This window comes from Mastigoproctus giganteus, chromosome 7 (assembly GCF_048544385.1).
Source record: "Mastigoproctus giganteus isolate SK-2022 chromosome 7, ASM4854438v1, whole genome shotgun sequence".
NCBI classification, from domain to species: domain Eukaryota; kingdom Metazoa; phylum Arthropoda; class Arachnida; order Uropygi; family Thelyphonidae; genus Mastigoproctus; species Mastigoproctus giganteus.
Window position 1 is genome coordinate 223,437,753 of NC_143581.1, and position 21,995 is coordinate 223,459,747.

Below are 21,995 nucleotides of genomic sequence, written 5' to 3' on the forward strand. Positions count from 1 at the left end.
AAGAAACTCCATTTGTGATGTGGGACAATACATTATAATGTTGCATGTCAGGAAAAATTGATCCATCAATGCACAAATATCACTACTGTTCATAAATGAAATCCATGTAAAAGGGTTAAGTGCTCTCCAAGTCAATAAATGCATTTTTTTTTTAAGGAATGGTAAATTCATCCATGAAGTCCATATAATTTAAATGCTTATGAAGAATAAGAAAAGAAAAAAAGGGCCATAAGAAAACCAAGTTTAAAATTGAAATTTCCAAGTGAATGCGTACAATAGTTCAGTTCTCCGAACTACACTGTGCTGCCACTTCATTAGGTACACCCCTGCTGTGCACACAAATGGTTTGTCCCACAACGTTACAAGTCATATGACCACAGTTGTGGATATAAATGCAGCAGAACAACCTTTCTAGTATCAGTTAGGCATACAAACCACAGCAAGAATGGGAAAAAGGAGTGATCTAACGGACTTTGAATGTGGCATGTTAGTAGGTGCAAGACGTGCTGGACAAAGCATCTCTGAAACGGCAGTTCTGAACTTTTCACGCACCACAATTTCAAGGGTGTATCGAGTATGGTGCAACAAATAGAAAACATCCTTTCAATGGCACTCCTGTGGAAGAAAATCGCTTGTTGATGAGAGGTCAGAGGATGGCTAGAATTGTGCAAGCAAACAGACAGGCCACAATGTTGTACATCACATCAGAATACAACCTTGGTGCACCAAACAAAATATCGCAACAGACCACTAGTCGTACTTTGTCGCAAATGGGCTACAACTGCCGATGGCCACATCGCGTACCTTTGCTATCAATGAAGAACAAGATAGCACATGCCTCCTGTGGGCACAGCAATATCACAACCGGACTATCGAGGATTGGAAAACAGTTGCTTGGTCTGACGAGTCGAAGTTCCTGGTGCATCATGTTCATGGAAGGCTCAGAATTTGGCAAAAACAACATGAATCTATGGACCTGTCATGTCTGACGACTACTGTGCAAGGTGGTGGGGGGCAGTATTATGGTGTAGGGAATGTTTCTTGGCACACGTTGGGTCCATGGATATCCATAGATTCATGTCTGAATGCCACATCATACCTAAATATCGTTGCTGACCAAGTGCATCCGTTCATGTTGACAGATTATCCTCAGTCAGATGGTTACTTTCAGCAGGATAATGCGCCGGTGCACAAAGCCCAAATCACTATGGAATGGTTCCAGGAACATGACAATGACTTTTCTTTTCTTTGCTGCAGTGGCCTGCTCAGTCCACAAATTTCAGTCCTATTGAACATCTTTGGAATGAGCTGGAAAGGGCCGTTTGCTGCAGGCCTACACCTCTGTCAAATCTCAAGGAACTGCGTGACATACTCAAGTCTGCATGGTACTCCATTCCTGCAAAACGTTTTCAGCATCTTGTTCAATCCATGTCTAGATGAATTCAGGCTGTTTTGTGGGCTAAAGGAGGCTCAACACGCTACTAGATAGGTGTACCTAATAAAGTGGCAGCATGGTGTATTATGCATATTCACTGAAAGCTTATGGCAAACTCCTTTCCCACTATTCACTCAATAAACAACTGACCAATTGCACACACCTATGAGTGCATAGAGGGAAAGGAGATTGCCTTGGTTGTCATATTTTCTTTCTTTACCTTCACCGAAACTTCTACATTTAAATTGATATCATTTATTTATTATTAAATTGAGAAGCTATTTGAAGAAAATTGTTAAAGTTTTATTTAAGTAATTCAGCTTAGTTTACTAGTATACAGACTGACTAAAGTACAATGTATTTGTATATTAATTTTATTAAATTAATTGGTTATGCAGAAATTAAACACAAAGCTGCACGTACCTTGTTATTTCCCAGAGTTTAATACTTGTATAGGATATCCTTGATAAATACTATTGGTATAATTCTCTCAGTGTAAAAAGCTATTGTATCTTTTGCTGTCCCAATATATGCTGCGAGAAGCAAATAGCTACTATCAGAGCGGGTAGGGAAAAGAACATGAAAATGGTTCTTTTAGAAGCCTTTTAGTAATAATATAGGGATAAATGTTTGTTTCATTTCCCCCAAGATTTTTCAAGATATTTGTGAAACCTTGAAGGAAGTGTTATTTGTTTGCTGCCTTGATTCTAAAAAAACTTGAGAAAAAAAAAAAAATTCCAAGGAAAGATAGCATCAGAAGGCAAAGATGCTGCTTATAATTTCTGCACGACATCAACCAAAACAAAGAATAAGATACACGTACATAATTTTCCAGTAGCCCTTTAAGGAAGCAGTGTTAAAAAAGGAGTTAATTATCTTGTATCTATAAAATAGACAATATTTAAAGCAAAATATATTTAAAGGTATATAAAGCAATTTCATGTTTAATTTTGCTTTAAATGGTCAGACAAATTTCTTCACATCTGACTATCTGCCTGATGCCAATTTTTTTTTTTTACCTTGATGCAAACACTTCAGACTATTTGTTGTAATGGATATCAAGAATAAGGCTACCTGATGACAGTTGAACAATTTCTAATGGTTGGAAAATGCAGTTTTCAAAGGTTGTTGTATTTTTGCAATTGTTTATTAAATGCTAAATTTGTTATTTTTAATAAAAAGCAATGTCTTTGACTTTGGTCACAACCAAGGAATGCTAACTTTCAAGTTATCATGGCTTTGAACCTGGCTGGTAAACGGAAAACACTTGCCTTGACTGCAGACAACCAAAAAGCACAGATAGGGGTATAAGAAACATGAAAGTACTTTTGGAGCATTCATTATTTATTATCATTAAATGTTAACAGAGAAGTGGGAACAAAATGAAGGTATACATGATCAAATGATTTCATGCAGTTGTGGACTAATTGTATTCAGATCCTTTACAGATGTTATCAATACCAATTTATGGAAAATTCTCTAATCTATTTAGGGATCGTCTTTATAATTCTCAGCTAGCTCCAATTTGTACCACATCACAAAAAGGTTTTACAAGACAATCTCCCTTTTCCTCATTTTGTGATACCTTTAGGATCACAAAATGAAGAAACAATTGCAACAATATTGTTGCAATTGGTCAGTTGTTTATTAGGAGTTCATTCTTATCAAGGTAGACCAGAATTACATCCTTGGCCACTTTCCCACCACACAAGTCAAATTCACCAATTCATAGTTGCACCTTGTGGGTAGCACACAGTGGATATAATCACCATCCTTCCATCACCATTCTCCCACACTGGGTGAAAAGGCCTGAATTTTCCATAAACTGGGAAGGGTTTTTGCTTTTGTAAAGGCGACTACGGTGGGACCAACTGATGATGTTACCAAGAGCAAATTCAAAATTCCAGTTGGAGGTGTATCTATCATAGGCTTCCACGTCACCCATTAATTTATATGTATCCCATGCATTTTTCTTCTCTGCCATATGTCTCATTAGTTCATCTGACATCCAACTAAGAAAGCTTTACACACCAACTAAGAAATCTTGTTCAACGTTTAGGCCTAAATGGATGTCAGATGAACTAATGAGACATATAGCAGAGAAGAAAAATGCATGGGATACATATAAATTAATGGGTGACGTGGAAGCCTATGATAGATATAAGCTGGTCTGTAACCAAGTCACAAAGGATGTCAGATGTCATTATGAGAAATCCTTGGCAAAGGATGCAAAGAAAAAGAACAGAGTTCTTTACCTATGTAAACTCTAGAAGAAAAGGGATGAATCAGATTGGTCCACTGGATATTGATGGTTCAACTGTTGATGATCCTGCTCAGGTGGCTAACAAACTAAATGAGTATTTTGCATCTGCATTCACCCATAAGGAGTTATGCAGGGAGGGGAAAGCCAGGGTGAGTTAAACTCTGGCAGTGAGCTAGATGATTTTGTAATAACTGAGAGGAAAGTGGATGAGAAATTGTTGAAGATAAACATAAAAAAGGCACCCGGGTTGGATGGAATCTATCCAGTTATATTAAAGGAGGCAGCAAAGGAAGTAAGCAAACCCTTAGCCATAATTATGAGAGCTTCTTTGGACTCAGGGGAGGTACCCCATGTATTGGAGATGTGCAAATGTGACCCCAATTCACAAAGGAGGATCAAAGGGTGACACAAGTAATTATAGACCTGTTAGTTTAACCTCTGTTCCAGGAAAATTAATGGAGGCACTGGTTAAAGAAGCACTGCAGGATCATCTAGACAAGGCTTCAGTTATAGCTTGGGCACAGCATGGTTTTGTTAAGGGAAAGTCTTGCCTGACCAATTTGATTGGATACTATGATGTGGTCACAAAGGAACTGGATGCAGGGAATAACTTTGATATCATATATTTAGATCTCAGAAAGGCTTTTGATACTGTTGCATATGGAAGACTGCTGAACAAATTGGAGCAGTGTGGCATTGGAGGCAAATTGCTGCTATGGATAAAGGGATGGTTGAGTGGGAGAAGACAGAGTGGCAATCAATGGACACTGCTCATTGTGGACTAATGTTATTAGTGGAGTCCCTCAGGGTTCAGTATTGGGTCCATTGTTGTTTTCTGTATTTATAAATGATATTGATAATGGTATATCAAACTTAATGTCCAAGTTTGCAGACGATACGAAGGTTGGCAGGGTTGTTAATGACACTAATGACAGTACACTGCTGCAACAGGATCTAGAAAAGTTGAGCAGATGGGATGAGAGGTGGCAAATGAAGTTTAACATTAACAAATGTAAAGTACTACATATAGGAAGCAGTAACTCCAGAGTGGCGTTTCAACTCTGTGGTACTACACTGATAGTGGTAGAGAACGAAAAGGACCTGGGGGTAATTGTGCAGGCAGGTATGAAGTTTTCTGAGCAGTGCAGATGGTCTACAAGAGTACCTCATAGTGTCTTGTCAATGATATACAGGAATTTTTCTAGCAGGGATAAGGAGGTGATTATCCACTTGTATAAGGCAATGGTCAGGCCACACCTTGAGTTCTGTATACAGGTCTGGAGGCCTCATTTTAAGAAGAATGTAGAGCTGTTGGAACGAGTACAGAGAAGGGCAACAAGATTAGTGAATGGAACAAAGGGTTGCTCTTACAAAGAAAAGCTTAGATTTTGCAAATTATAGTGTCTGGAGACTAGGCTCCTGTGAGGTGATCTTATAGAGGTGTATAAAGCCTTGAATGGTTTGAGCATGCTCAATGCTGATGGGATTCTTCCTCTTGCTCAGAATAATCACCTGAGAGGGCATAAATTCAAACTGAGGAAAGACAGATGTAGGATAGATGTGCGGAAGTCTGCCTTTAGCCAGTGGGTAGTTGGTTGGTGGAACAGACTTCCATCCTTTATTGTGGAAGTTGATAGCCTAAATAAATTTAAGGCTGAGCTGGACAGGTATTTGGAACGAACGGAAGGGTGAAATGGGAGCGGTTTTTTTTTTTTTTTTTTGGTTGATGCTGCATAAGCTTGCTTTCTTGCATCATATGCCTCTACTAATGCTAATGTTTCAAATCCTGCCAATGCAAAGAACTGAGCATTTTCACACATGGTGGTATTAGTTTTCTCAGGTGAAGGTTGCATGTCTTTTTTCTCTCCAGGAAATCTGGTTTTTATCCACCAAACATATTCTCATGTGTAGGTTGCATGTTTTTTTTCTCTCCAGGGAATCTGGTTTTTATCCACCAAACACAAATCCACAACAAAATATTTACAGACACAATATAACACCTCATAGACAGCTGCTTTGGTACTTAACATACACTCCATATAGCTGGCTGTCATGCATCTCTTTCTTCTTTATAGATTGGAGAGACAAGTAATTCTTCACTCCAGTAAGAATGACAGTGGAATTTTATGATCTCATCCACATTCCTGCTCTGATACACTCACCTCTATCCTTCCATTAGCGTAAGTGGATGTAAACTATTCACTGGAGCCTAACACCTCCTCCCAACTCAGCTACTGTAGTTTACCAACTGACACTTCTCAGAGATCACAATACTACCTTATTTTAAGTCAGTCTGATTATTAATCATCATCACTGTTTACCCCATTATGTGTTTTCAATTGTGATGATTGTTGTGGGTACCTGTTCCATTCAGCTGCCACTTTGATTAAGTTGTATGATTACATTACATCAATCATGTGAAGGACCTACTAGATTTAGTCTTTCTTTTTCTGGTAGATTTTGTCCACCGTAAAGCAGAGTGCTAGGAAGCCAATATTTTCCTCACCATCACTTTCAGATATTGGTAGGGAACCATTTGAACATCCAGCAAGTCACAAGCTCTTCAAAGTCCAGATAAGCTTTAGTCAGTTTTCAATATCAAAATAAACGACTTTGCAAAATTTCAAGGTCTTCTACTTAACAATAAGTGCAGTATTATGCAAATTACAACTTATTTCTAATTTCATAATAAATGTGTAGATATCTGGGAGTAACAAACGAAGAGCCAAACTGCCATATTAATTACTCAGTATCTGCTCACATTCTCAGAAATTGATACACTCACCAGGTGCATCAACTTCAACTGAAGCTCACTGCACTCACTAAGCACATATAAGTGATATAATCTTCAGTTACAGAGATTATATTATTATAATACAATACAGTGCAACCTCAATATAACACGGGTGGCCATGTTAATACCTGCATTATAAGTGAAGCATATTATAGACAAAAAATTTTTACTATTTTTTTTAAACATAAATAATACACTTTATTTATTAGTTTTTTATGAGTATATACAATAAAAGTGGATGGCAAAAGCCATTTAGAAATAAAAATAAGAATTGCAACAGCAAAAGAAGCACTTATGAAAAAGAAATCATTTATTGCAAGATAAACAAAGAAAAGAGGAACAGATTCCTGAAAACCTATATATGGAGTATACTCCGTATGGATGTGAAACATGGTCAATAACAGCAACTGACTGGAGGAAAATAGACGCATTTGAGATGTTTTCCTGGAGAACATTGATGAAAATCAACTGGAGAAACAAAAAGACGAATGAAGAGGTCCTCAGAGAAGCTGAGGAACAAAGAACTATCAAGAAAGCCATAATAAAAAGGAAGATGCAGTTCCTAGGATATCTCTGGAGACACAAAGATTGGATAGTAAACATACTAGAAGGACAGCTTGAAGGGAAAGAAGCAGAGGACGACGAAGAATTACACCACTTGATGATGTGCTCCAACTCTCAAGAATGAACTACAAGGAAGAAAAACAAAAAGCCCAAATTTGGGTTGAGTGGAGAAAAAAAGATCTCTATGGTGACAGGGCTTGGCCTTAGAATAATGATGATGATAATAAAAGACAAAGTATTAAAGATTACATCATTCCCTTTATATTCTATTAATACACAATGCTGTCAGGGACTAATATTTTATACACCTATTCTGAAATAGTCATGTAATTTAGTTTGTCAGAACTGATGACAGCATTTTTTCAGTACATAATCCTTGTAAGTGGTCAGATGCAATAAATGAAGATGTTCACTGTTACTCTAACATTCTAACAACACCATTACCTCATTAACGTTTTCAAGCACTTTGTTAATTTTTGACGCTTTTTTTCGTTACGAGTCATCCACATTATCTTCTGAGTCACTCTCTATTTCATTGGCCTTCTCTTTATCGATTGTCTTCCCACTGTTCACAGAGGCTGTGATTTCTTCCTCAGTCAGGTAATGCACAACTGGAGCTTCTGCATCCACCTCAATCCAAGCAGCCAGATCATTTGTTCCAAGATGCCACCAAGTATATTACAAGCAGCCTTTGCTTCTTGTTCTGAAAATGCAGTTAATTCAAGGTTATTATTAATGATCTCATCTTTATCAATACATTTTTTCCAACAGTTTTCATTTGCTGTTGAGCTTACTTTCTCTTACGCTAATCCAATATTGTATGCAACGTCTTATAGTGTTAAGATTTTCAGAAATTCTAGAACCTGATTTAACAAAGCAGCAAGTGGTTCAATAGTAACTTTTGAAGGCTCGAATAATATTGTATGCAATATTATTCGAGGTAGAGATTTAATGTTGATGTGCTTAAAACACCAGGGACTAACTTTTACAGATGCACAATGGCTTCAGCTTGTGATTTTCAGTCTTGTTTGCACACTGTAACAATTCTTTGTTAGTTTTGTGCCTGCTTTGTTGGGTGGCTTTTTAATATCCAGTGACTTGTCAGGGAGAAATTTATAGTACAGCATTGTTTCATGACAGTTGTACAACAGTTCAGCTGTGAATTCACCATTTTGAATCACATTATGCAGACATTCAGGAAACTCTTCTGCTGCTGCTGTAAGTTACCAAATTTAGATTTGCCTACAAGACTAACTGGGAATATCCCATGAGAAATGGGATATTCCATCTGCAAAGACATCCTTCAAAAGCTTTAAATATATCATCATCTCCACCAAGTAGCTTATGAAATCCAAGTGCCCGTGCTTTCAAAACCACTCATTTATCAGTACTCCACCACGCTTCTGCAGAAACCACTTGTATAAGCAATCAGTCCACATCACTTTCCACAAAGTCTAGATTTCTTTCTTTGGGGGCCTACTTTATTTTTCTTCCTCTTCCATCCAACCACAGCTCATTCCTTCTGGAACTCCACAATTGCAAAATATACTGCATTTTGTTTTGCCACTCAATTCTTTCGATTGTCTTTACTCTTCAACTGTATAATTTTTAATTTTGGTGACCATTACTTCAGTCTTGCTGTGTATTTATTTTCCAATGCTCTAGAATTAGTTTTGGAAAAATTAAATCAAAACCAAACTATCCAGCGTATCATAGTTCCAAAGTGAAGTCACGTGATTTCTCTATAAATCGCTTATCAGTTTGTGTATATTTTTGTCTAGTTTAGCCTGTATAAATTATTGTAATCCCAAGTGCAACCTCTAGTCAAACAAAGGATGTATGCTGTTGTTTACAAAAATTTATTTTTTTGTAACTAATGAAACAAATGCACTTGACAAATTCCTCTCCAGAGGTAGCTGTTTGTAATTAACATTCCACTGATTTATTGCAACTCTAGCTGAGGTTAGAAACTGGATGTCCATAGTAACCGGTCTCTGATAAATCCTGTTAACAAAAATTACTCTGCAACTGAATACGGGCAACCCCCGTATAACACGGTACTTCTTTGCTCTAACACAATTGATAAATTGCGGCAAGCATTGCAAAACACAGTACTTACACAACAGTTTCACTCTAACACAGTTTGAGAATTGCGGGAAACCCCGCATAACAAGGTATTTTTGAGCTTTCGTGCTGGGAAAACCCTACTATTATGTTAGATGTAATTTTCAATGTTACAATTGCTTTTTGTGAGTCCCTGCTGTTGACTCGCTAGTCATCAGATAGCATTCCTGATATTTTTCTAAAGCACATTTCTGGAGGTCACTACCAATAAACAAAAAAAAAAAAAATTTGCAGTTTCCGGTTTATTGGTCTTTTCTGTTAATGTAATCAATTATAAATGGTAGCAAACTCAATCTTCTTGCATTTGTGATAGTACCAATAGCTGGAATTGTGTGGGTTTCCATGTTATTATGGTGAAATGCATTTCCCCTTCCATGAAATATAAAAAACAAATTTTCAGAAACTAATTACTCCGTATATCACTGGTGCATATCATGCACCAGTGATATACGGAGTAATTCCCAACCTCATGCTCTTTGTTACTGCTTATCATTTTTACTGTTTTAAAAATTTACAACTAAAAAAAAAAAAGTGAACAGAAATATCAATTAGTTAGTATGTACATATTACAGTACATATTAATTAAGCTATGTACGTAAGTGTAAATTTATTTTTATTTTGATAACTGGAAACTATATTCTTCTGATTTTCACGTATAATTTAACTTTGTTAATTGGTAAGGTAATAAAGTTAAATTTGTGCTTTATATCTTTAAAGCAGGAGTCCAGTGTATTTTGTTAGGAGATCCCTGGGGTCAGGTTCTGTGCTATTGAACTTGTGCTTGTTTGAGACCATAAAAAATTGTGACCTCGAAGCATGCAGATCGTGACTTTTAAAGAGAGCAGAAGGTACACAAAATCTATATGCCACAGAAGAGATTGTGCTTAGCAGCGATAAAGGGGAAGAAAATTAAATGAACATACATTATCCTGACCTATAAGTATCAGAGTTTATAAGGTAAGATGTTTGTTCAGTTATCACTATTTAAGTTACTACTATTATAAAAAAAAAAAAAAAAAAAATGGCATATTATTGTTAGCTTTTGGAATGTAACCGCCTTTTTTTGTACTGGTTCTTAGTTCCATATAACACAATTTCGCATTACACGAGATTTTGTAGAACCAAACTACTGTGTTATACGAGGGTTAACTCTATATCGAAGTGAATATATTCACTTCGATATAGAGTTACTGCTAATTAGCTAATTTTTTAGCTAATTTTTAGCTAATTTTACCCTCTTGGAAATACGGTAGTAGGATGCAGAGTAGATACGAGTATAAAATATTCACTTTTTCCCATTTCCAATATGAAACTGCTAGGTCTTTGAACACAATTTTTTTCATAATTAGTTTTGCAGGACACGATCACACTCACGACATACCAGAAACCACGGTATGAAGAGGCACATTATATTGAGGCTCCACTGCATTTACAGTACATTATTTTCTTATTCAGGATAAGTTTTAAAACTGTCCCTTTTTTTGAATAAAGAGCAGCTGCTTTGGGTACTCAGTTTGAGTTTTGATCATATTTGACCCATCACTCACAGAAATTATTCACTGCATCTAACCCCTTACATGGCAACTTGTCAATTATATGCACCCACAGAAACTTTCTCACAGTTAGCATCTCTCTGCTGGCCTGAATGCACCTTCCTTGGGTAATTCTATTGCTTGTTTAGTAGTCATGTCTACCAGTCAACTCTGTGTACATTCCCAACCTCATGTTGTTTGGCATTACAAGAATGCAAAATGGGATGACCTACAAGATTTCTTTTCTTTTTCTTGGTTGGATTACGGTTTCAAATCTTCTGATGTCAATGTTTGTTCATATCATGTCAGTGAAATTATTCTCATTAGCATTAGTGGGGCATATGATGCAAAAAAGCAAGCTTATACAGCATCAGCCAAAAAAAAAAAAAAAAAAAAAAAACGCTCCCATTTCACCCTTCCGTTCGTTCCAAATACCTGTCCAGCTCAGCCTTAAATTTATTTAGGCTATCAACTTCCACAACAAAGAATGGAAGTCTGTTCCACCAACCAACTACCCGCTGGCTAAAGGCAAACTTCCGCACATCTATCCTACATCTGTCTTTCCTCAATTTGAATTTATGCCCTCTTAAGTGATTATTCTGAGCGAGAAGAAGAATCTCATCAGCACTGAGCATGCTCAAACCATTCAAGGCTTTATACACTTCAATCAGATCACCTCGCAGGTGCCTAGTCTCCAGACACTGTAATTTGCAAAACTTAAGCCTTTCTTCGTAAGAGCAACCCTTTGTTCCATTGTTGTTGCCCTTCTCTGTACTCGTTCCAACAGTTCTACATCCTTCTTAAAATGAGGCCTGACCACTGCCTTATACAAGGGGATAATCACCTCCTTATCACTGCTAACAAAACTCCTGTATATCATTGACAAGACACCATGAGCTACTCTTACAGACCATCTGCGCTGCTCTGAAAACTTCATATCTGCCTGCACAATTACCCCCAGGTCCTTTTCATTCTCTACCACTGTCAGTGTAGTACCACAGAGTTGATACGTCACTCTGGGGTTACTGCTTCCATTTTCTATAGACACTTCCATGGGCTGTTGTTGTTGTTGTTATTTGGTTTTTAGGAGCATTAGCAGCTAAGGCCATATTGCTCCGGGGATATGCGGTGGTCATTCCCTGACCTTTCCGCATCCTCCGTATTTGGTGGGCACGGGCTCGAACCCCATTCTTATCAAGAAGTGTTTGTTACGGCCTGGTGCTCCTGCCCACCTGGCTACAGAGGCGCCACTTCCATGGGCACTGTTCTTCTGAATTGGCTTCTATAATTCCCACCCTCCCTTTCAAAGCAGTCTGAACATGTGCCGCAACCAGTCGACATCCTTCTACTGTTCAACTTGAAACTCACAGAACCACCTTTTCTTCTTCCTCATTTATTCATTCAACTTCTGTTTTCTAAAATAATCTTCCTTCATACGTATTTCCCGAAAATTACAATCTACAGAAGTTCAAGTTTAATGTCAACAAATATCTTCTTTCATCTCCTCAATCTCCAACCCATGCATGGTCTAAGTACTGTAGGTTCTAATATCTCTCTTGTTTGGGGTAAAAAAAAAAAAAAAAAAAGTACTGCTCAGTGAGCCTAATTTCCCAGAGTAACTTTATTAGAGACTAATTTATATTTACTATAGGATTCAATTTATAGTCTTCCCATGCATCCTTATCCCTTGCCACTATGGTCATCAGTTCTTTTGACTTCCACTTTGGTCTATATCTTGAATAATACTTGGCCTAAGCATTCAAGGAAATTATTCTGAAAGCTACTATGGTTTTATACATATGATTGATATAAAAAGCTTAGTAGTTTCCCAAATAATTTCTATGTACATGTCCCGGTTAGCATTTATATTTGTTAAAATTATATTTCATTCCATCAAAAAGAACTTGGAAGATACCGAAGAGCATGGTATTGTCCTACCCTCTTGTGAAAATAAAAATCCTTTCCTTTGACAGTTTTATTTCTTTAATTTAGTTCATGTTAATAACTACTTGCTAGCTGTTTCATTATTTGAAGCCCTCTGGTAGCATCATGGCATCTGACAGATACCACTTATTTTTTATTATTATTTTTTTTTTAATTTGTAATGAAATCAAATGCTCTCATATACCTTTGCCCACTGGTATTGGTATTCTTTAAATAAGTTATTCAGTATATTCTGTTTTAATTCTAATATATACTATGAATTATAAAGAATTAATTTTTTTGATTAGCATTTAACAGACACCAGGTAAATAAAAGTATCCATCCTTCTAGGCAGCTCCCATTCCCACACAGCATCTGTATGATGTCAGCAAAAGCTCTCTAATCTTTCTGAAGGGCTTTGGTTTCACTGGCATTGCAGAAACTAAAACATGAACAGCTTATAAAAATACACATGTTCATTTTGCAACTGCCAAATGCCATGCAAGCATCCAAGTTTCAATTCAGGTGATAAATGGCCTTAAAAATTCTAAAAAAATACAATAAAACATTCTTTATTATTATTATTAGTTTCCCTTGTTTTATCTTTGTTCAATATTTTGTACCCGAGTATAGCAAATCACAATTAACAGATCACTGGTTTTAATTCAGTAAAAAGCTAAAAATTAAATTTTTATAATTAAAACAAAAAGGGGTGACTCAGAGATAAAGTTAGAATCTTTGCTAAACTGAGGATGTGAATAACAGGTCAACCATCAACTGGGTGCACTGGGCACATAGCATCAACCAACAATACAAAAAATCTTGTGAATTTTAAAAAAATATGAAAATTTTAGCATTCCTCAAGTATAGTAAAAGTCCTCCATTTGCTTTGAGTCTCTTTTTCTTTCATTAAAGAAGTATAGCCATAAAATATTCTTTAATGCTCCATTTGGAGTAAAAATGTGTCAATTAACACAAGTGTCAATTTTTAATTTTTCATGGGCTGTCAGTCAAGTTAATCTACAAAAAACAACTTCAGTGGTTTGGATATGTGAACTGGATGAAACAACAAAGGCTGCCTAATGTAGTACTGAGAGGAAGAATTGAAGATAAGGGACCATCAGGAAGACCCAAAAGAGAAGGCTCCAAAGTCTAAAGGAGAACACAGGCTTTCAGACCTATAAACAAATGAGAGATTCAAGAGACCACAACAAATTTCACCCCAGGGGCTCACATCTGGTGAGTATGGGCTTGGCAAACCCAGGGTCCTGAGCTGGATATCATCATTCTTCTCTTTCTTGGTGATGCCTTTCTACCTCTCTCTCTCTCTCTCTCTCTCTCTCTCTCTCTCTCTCTCTCTCTCTCTCTCTCTCTCTCTCTCTCTCACACACACACACACACACACACACACACACACACACACACACACACACACACGGGTAACTCAGGAATTTATTTTTTTTGGCTGGTGCAGCATAAGCCTCAGGCTTCCTTGTACCATGTGGCTAATAATAATAATAATAATAATGCGGGTCAATATCCAAATAGAGACTCAATCCATGCCAAACAGAAGAGAATGATGATGTCAGCCAAGAAGCAAGAAAAAATTACCTTAAGGCAGTTAGGGGAATTTTTTGGATAACAAAACTTGTTTCTAAAGATAAATTTAGATATTATCTAATATAGAATCAGAATTAAGAATTTTATTAATTTTTTTAAAGTTTCCCATTTTTAATTATTTCTTGCATTTATTCCAAAAATCTCATTGGTGAATTCTGCAAACCAACATGACTGTTGCTATGATACTAAAAACATGCCTGCTCAAAGGCAAATAAAAAATAAAAGGTGTCTGAAAAGTCACACATTTTTTATGTAGTCCTAAAGGACTACATTCATAAAAAACTGAAATCAAATAAAAAATTAATTACTATTTAATCTTCAAAGTACATCTTTCATAACTTGATACACCACTTTGTACAGTCGTACAGCTTTTGGATGGCTCTGTGGAAGAACTGATCTTTCATTATTGTTAATGAAATTTCAAATTATTTAAAAATTTTGTGGAAAAACTAACTCCTTGGGACTCACCCAGTACTTATATTAACTCTCTCATGAAAAAGTTGACACTGAAAACAGTGGCACATTCAAACTAAGTGAATATGCCCTCCTGGAATTATCGACTGGATTGTAGCAAGCTTTCCTTGAGCCTACAAGTTGATAACTATTGGAAAGAGTTTGTTAATTTTATTTTATTTTTGGCTGGTGCAGTAAAAGCCTGCTACTTCCTCGCACTGTATTACCAAAGCCAAAAGACAGTAATACTAATGTATATAAAAAGGTTAGGTTACCAAAATAACACATTTCTTCAATGTTTCTTAATATGTTTCTCCAATAACATTAACACTTTTGCCTTTTAACATGGAAATTTTTCCTTAACCAACAAACAGTTCAATAGAAAATAGCTGCCGTTCAATATCAGAAGCAACAAATCGGATAAATACTAAATGAAGTTTGATGGAAACTAAAGGTATCCATTAAATACAAATTAAAAGTTATAAAACTTTTTCACAACCACTAAATAAAAATAAAACAGCAGAAGTTTATTGTAATTGGAATGAGGAAATAATCAGGGTGACTTACCTTTCAGAAAAAATATAGCAATTCCCATCAGCTGAGCTAACAGAACTACTAGAAGACAGGCCAATGACTGATGGCTTTGGTAACCTTTGGATGCTATCATTGCTTGAATATTCATTATCTGATTCAGCAGAGCTAGATTCTATTTCTGAGTCATTGGGATGTTTTTCTTCTTTAACATCAATATTCTGATCACTAACTTTTTTGTTTTCATTTTGTTTTCCGTGATCTTCAAAATATAACAATTCCCTTACCATTCCTGATCTTTCTTCCTCATTTACATGATTGTCAGCCTCTATCTCTGTTCCCCTTTGACCACATGATTGAGCAGTAAACAACTTTTCTTTATTTAATTGATTTGAATTTTTGTCACTTATTTCACCATCTCTAAATGTTTGTGATTTATCATATTGAAGGTCAACACCAGAATTTCCTTCAGTTAACGAAATGCCAGGAAACGTTTTGTGACAGTAAACATTTGTTATCTTAATCTTATCTAACCAGTCAGACTGTACTGTCTTTTCTAGCATACAATCATATGATTTGATATTAATTGATTTATTTAATTTTTTTTCATTCATATCAACATCTCTGCTATTACATATTTCTAACTGAGCACCACTCTGAACATCAATATTTACAGATGACATAATTTCAGGGTTTAATTCACGGGGGGAAATCTCAGGTCCAAGACTTTTAACGTTTATGTGATTCTTATCGAGCAGGTTAAGATTAGTGCCTGTACAATTTAAATGTGTTTCAACTGCAGTTTCAATCTGATCACCACTGTATTTTGAATTTACTGACAATTCTCTCAGCCCAGTCTCTAATACGGGATGGTTATCTACATTTTTACTAACATTATTAGTCAAGGAATTTGGATTTTCAACCATTGAGTCTGGCAATTTTACAGTTTCCTGTAAATATTTGTCAACCACAGAAATATTAATTTGTTTAGAAATTTTTTCATTTTCTTCCAGATCAGAACTATCTGAAATATGTTTACTGCTCTCTGACTCTGAAGACAAGTAACTATAATCTTTTATCATCTCCATTTTTTCAAAGAATATTTTCTTTAAAAAACATATATTTTAAGGCATCGATATTTTTTCCCCCATGAAGACGGCACATTTAAAAATTCACTGAAGCACAAAAATTACCGACCTAAAAAAGAAAAAAAAAAGTGTTTGAAAGGCACTACATACAGGTTATCTTGATCAAAATACTTGAAATGAAAACACTTAACCTGTGTAAAGTTTAGAATCTATTTACACTGTGACTGTTAATAATAATTGGATTCTAAATTTTACACAGGTGAAGTGCTTTCATTTCAAATATTTTGAAAAAAAAAAAAAAAAAAGCATTAATATAAAAATTCTAAATAAAATGTATAATTGCTAGGGTAACAATTATACAAAAAACAAAGAATTTTGCAGATATTCAACAAATTTTTATTTTATTTTACATTACTTATTTCATTTTTGTTTAGGATCATCTTTTATCATCTCCATTTTTTAGAGATGATAAAAGATGTTGCAGAGGATCCCTGTCATGGAAACTTCCGGTCATACTGTATAGTGTTTTTGTGTTTCAAAGTTCAGATGGTGAAAAGCAAGTTTCTAGTGGAAAAATCTTGTATTAACTAAGGGCAACTAATTCTTGGTACTGGTAATTGGGGACAAGGCAATGGTACAGCAACTGAACATCTGCACACTACCTTCCACAATCCAATCAGAGCTTTACGTTCACTGTTTCTTCAATTTCAGCTTGAGTAAGCCTACATCTCAAATTTTGTTGAAAGGCTGCATGCACCCTTCTGCATTAATTATTGAAACTATCATAAATAAAGCTACTGCTACTTGTAAATTAACCTTCTGTTGCTAACATGGCATCTTACGTGCCACTTTTTAAAATTTGTAAATGAAATCAAATCCTCCCATGTACCTTTGCCCACCAATATTCTCTAACTGGTTGTAGAACAGCTTCTATTATGCTTTGAGAGCTGATAGACAAACTGATAATAGATGACAGTATGAAAATAGCTCTGAAATTCAGAGGAGACTACATCAACCACAACTGTTCGATCTGGATTTACAGAATGTCTATTTATTCACAAATATTTTGAAAATTCTAGTTTGATTTTTGACAATTTTTAGGCATGCATTATAAGTAAGTGTAATGCCTGTTTGCATGTAACAGAGAGACTCCCAGTGGATGGATTTTCATGAAATTTTATATTTGGGGCTTTTAAAAATTTTTGTCATGCCATTCCAAATTTCATCAAAATAGGCAAATACTTTTCTTTTATCCTTACAATTTGTATGTAAAAAATACATTTATAGACTAAATTTCATTTTCACTTCTGTAAATCACAGACAAAAAAAAAAAAAATTCAATAAATTTAAGAGAAAAAAATCAAAAGTGCCTGAAATGTATCACACTGCATACATTGCCCAACTTGTTTTATTCTAATATTGGCAAATAAAATTAATATTTCAAAACATTTATGAACAAAACTCAATTAATTTATACAAAATTTCATGAAAAGATTAATTACAGAATGGTGGGTCTAGGACTATGTACAGTGGCAGACAAGAAAACTGCATCAAAACAAAAAAAGTAACATTTGTAGTGAAATGTATAAGACAGTTTGATTAGTCAGATAATGCTTCTATTACATCAGACAATAATTGCAAGGTACTGCATCAACCATTTCTATAAATACGGCGTTGGAATACATGCTCATTAGTATCCTGTTTTGCAGAGGTGTAAAAGCATGCATGGCTCCATATATTCAGTTGACACCAAGAAAAAAAGTGTAGCTGTTGCTCTGTCCCAGGAAGGGTTTTCTACGCATACTATTACTGATAAAATAGGCTGCCAACCAGTCAACAGTATCCAGGGTGCTGAAATTAAAGCGTGAAACCGGTGATGTGAAGAGAAGAACAGGATCAGGCCGTAAGAGTGACTATGCCTTCCCAAGATCGATATTTGAAATGGCTATGCCTTCATAATCGCTATGCTAGTGCTCCTGATCTAAAACTGTACTTTGAGATGACCTCTGGTGTTGAAACAAGTGCACTAACCATCCAAAGATGGTTTCCGGAATGTGGTCTGCATGCCTATTGGCCCAAGAAGAAGCCTTTGTTGACCCAACAAATGAGGAAGAAGCGACTTGCTTGGGCTAAAACGCATGTTTCATGGACAAATGAGCAATGGAACACAGTAATCTTTTCTGACGAATTGAAATTCAACCTGCATGGCTCAGATGGGAAGCGATATGTAAGAAGACGAAAATCGGAGGCATACCATCCTGACTGCATAACACCTACTGTAAAGTTCCCCGCCGGTCAGATGGTCTGGGGATGCATAACAAGCAAAGGGGTGGGGACGAATTAAGTTTATTAACGGAAGGGTGAATGCATTAACCTACACTGCTATCTTGGAAGAGTGCCTGAAACCCGTTATTAGGGACACCACACAGATGTCCAAAACTGCATTTTTCAATAGAACTCAGCAAAATTGGTAAGTTTTATGCTATTTAGATTTCATGATGAGTTTGTCTTCTTGTCTCACAAGGCTTAAAACATACTTACAGCAATGCTTTCCCTCATTTTTCTCCCTTAAGGTATAGTCATACATTAGAAATGCTAGCATTACAGTGTTGGACTGGCCCAGAAGTTGATGAACTCTATGCCAGATCGTTGCAAGGCTGTAATTGCAGCCCGAGGAAGAACAACAAAATATTGAAGACTTATTTTGCTGATTTACAGTACATAATAATATTATGTTAACTTGTCATTTCAGTTTGTACACGTAAATGCAATAAAATGTATGTTTGGTTGTCATGATTGCCATTTGCACGATTTCTCATATTTCCATTAATTACGCATTTTACCCTTTGGCAAGATATTATTGCAATCAGGTATATCAGGTGGAGTCTTTTTATTGGTTTTCATTCACAGAGATATATATCCTATCTAACAAATACATTTTGAACATTTCTGCAAACTAAAATGCAGTGCAAAACACATCATTTGCAAAATTCACAAATGATGCAGTTTTTTTTGTCTGCCCCTATATAGAATGATTTTTATGCTAAAGCAATGGTTTCAACCTTTTTTTTAACGGCACCCCTAAGTAATTTATTTTTATTTTGTGGCACCCCTACTCAATTTTCTGTCTGTTCATATATATATATATATATATGTTAGTAGTCGTGAAAGGCAATGTGCTAAAAAAAATTTTCTTCTACTCTCTCTCTCAGGGTAACTCTTTTTTTTTTTTTTTTGGCTGGTGCAGCATAAGTCTCAGGCTTCCTTGCCCCATATGACTAATAATAATAATAATGCTACGGTACTAGTAACATTAAGTACGGAAGAAGTGCTAAGATAAAGGAGAAGTAATAAGAATAACTTAATGTCGTTCGTCCTGGGACCTCAGCGCCTTTTTTCATGGGCCAGCCGCCGAAATCAAAGGGGGAAGCCTGTTTCTGACATGAAATACGTGGCGTACGTGAAAAGTAGGTAAAGTTAGTTTTTTCAGTTTTGATTTGAATCATGAGTATATTTCATTGCTAACCAGACAGAGGCTGGAAGTAAAGATTAACAAGAAATAGGATAACTTACTGGGGTCGTGTAGGTTGTGGCGATCTGTATTGCTGTGGAGAAATAAAAGGTTTAAACTGTATGTGGGTTGTTGGCGATCCCTGGTGTAAGAAATCAGTAAATTTTAAAATTAATTAAATAAGTTGGGCTAGTTACACCATGGGTCGCAAGTTGGAGATGTATTAAAATACATTAAATTAGCGAAGTATTATTATTATTATTATTATTAGCCATATAGTGCAAGGAAGCCTGAGGCTTCCTTGTTGCACCGCCAAAAAAAAAAAAAAAAAATTCTAAATTACCCTATGTAGAAAATTCACTATGTAGATAATGTTCTAAAATATAATGGCATACAGGAAATAATTAAAAGAAAAAAAACTGTATTACCAATCTCCAAAAAACTAGTGCGAATTAAGGATGATTGCTAAAGTACTTGATGTGGAAACTATAAAGATCGGTCGTGTGTTCGGGCCACGATGAGCGGCTTGTAGCTTGCGGATGGTAATTACGGGTTAAGGGAATTATCCTGCATTGTGAAAATATTTTGAATCATAAGTTAAATATTCCTGATTATTAAATCGACTTTTAAATGTGGAATTTCTTAACTATTTAACACTAATGATCGACATCCTGCAGTAGCTTTATTACCTTTCAGAAGCTTTACAGAATCACAATGGCAAAAAGCATATAGGTATATTAATTATTCGAAGCTAATTTGAAAAATTCTGAAGGAAATTATGAAGCTAAAGTTGAGAGCATGTTGAAGTGGAAGGAATTTGAAGGAATCAAATCGAAAGTACGAACAGTAAAATTACTTTGTGACAAGTTATTAAATGCATTGTTTTATCCTTAAAGGATAAGTTATTAATGCAACAGAGTGATTTTAAATTAAATAAAGAAAATAACGATACCATTGAAAGAAATTTTAAACATATGCTACCCGAAATAGTGGAATGTGAAAGAACTTTTATCTCGGTGGCAAGACGGTGAAAACCGAATAAGAAATTTAAGTTTTTAAGTTTTCTGATAAAATATGAAATAAAAATTAATAATTTTAGAGATTTTGTCGAAGACGGTTTATCTTTAAAATCAAGTGAAATTCCCTTTTCAATTAATAAAGTCAGAAAATATCTTTGAAACCATTGCGATTAGCAGTGCTGAAGCTGAGTGAGCTTTCAGCGTAATGAATAATATTGTGACAATCAAACACATTTACAGATCATGATGACCATACATCTAAATGGAAACCATTGCTTCAATTTGATCTGGATCCTTACGTCAAATCATTCCTTTGTAATCATCGCTCAGCTATTGAGCAAAGCAGAAGATCGACAACAAATATTAATAAAGAAGTAAATTGGCAATTTTTAGAATAAATTTTTCTTGAATATTTGTGAAATAATTTTTTTTCATATAATACTTTTTCTAGAAAGTTTGTTTTTGATGTAATATTTGTTTTTATATTGTAGAATGTTTTGTGATAGTTTTTATGTTATTTGTGATATGGGAAATATTTCATGTTATTTTTTATTTGCAATATTAAAATTATTATTATGAAAAAAATGTATTCATTATATTTCCCTAGTTGTTCAAAAAAAAAGACGAATAAAAAAGTTGCGCGTGTGCCGAGCACGCGCGGTAGATGGTTTATGCAAAACATCCTTCGCGTTTGTTTAAGGTATTTTCATTTGTATATTATTATTTATTATTATTATTATAAACCATATGGTGTAAGGAAGCCGGAGGCTTATGCTGCACCAGCCAAAAAAAAAAAAAAAAAAAAAATTCTGAGTTACCCTGAGAGAGAAAGAGAAAGTAGAAAGGAATTACCAAGAAAGAGAAGAATGATGATTCCAGCTCAGGATCCTGGGTGTGCCAAGCCCATACTCACCAGATGTGAGCCCTTACGAAATAAAAGCTTTTTTATTGTAAGTATTTTATTGAACATTCACAGATTTCATAATTTCTGACAAGATACAATGGATTTATGATAACTAAAGTAAGAGATGCATACTGGCGAGTGCAACGTATCGAAATATCTCTGTAAAACACCACCTATTGATGTACCGATCTTGTAGTTGAAGCGACATACGCAGCTGTTAATTGTTGACAAATA

At 35.4% G+C, this 21,995-nt stretch overlaps 1 protein-coding gene across 1 annotated transcript in view; it reads right to left on the reverse strand.

Annotated features, from left to right (window-relative positions):
* Positions 1-19,975, reverse strand: part of LOC150083723 (uncharacterized) — a 61,380-nt gene extending 41,405 nt beyond the window's left edge. Inside the window, exons 1-2 of the mRNA XM_090378585.1 lie at positions 19,901-19,975; positions 15,276-16,436 (exon numbers count right to left, since the gene is read on the reverse strand). Coding sequence (XP_090234711.1) covers positions 15,276-16,327 — 1,052 coding nt within the window. The 5' untranslated portion in view covers positions 16,328-16,436; positions 19,901-19,975. The remainder of the gene's footprint in view (positions 1-15,275; positions 16,437-19,900) is intronic.
* Positions 19,976-21,995: the final 2,020 nt, after the last annotated feature.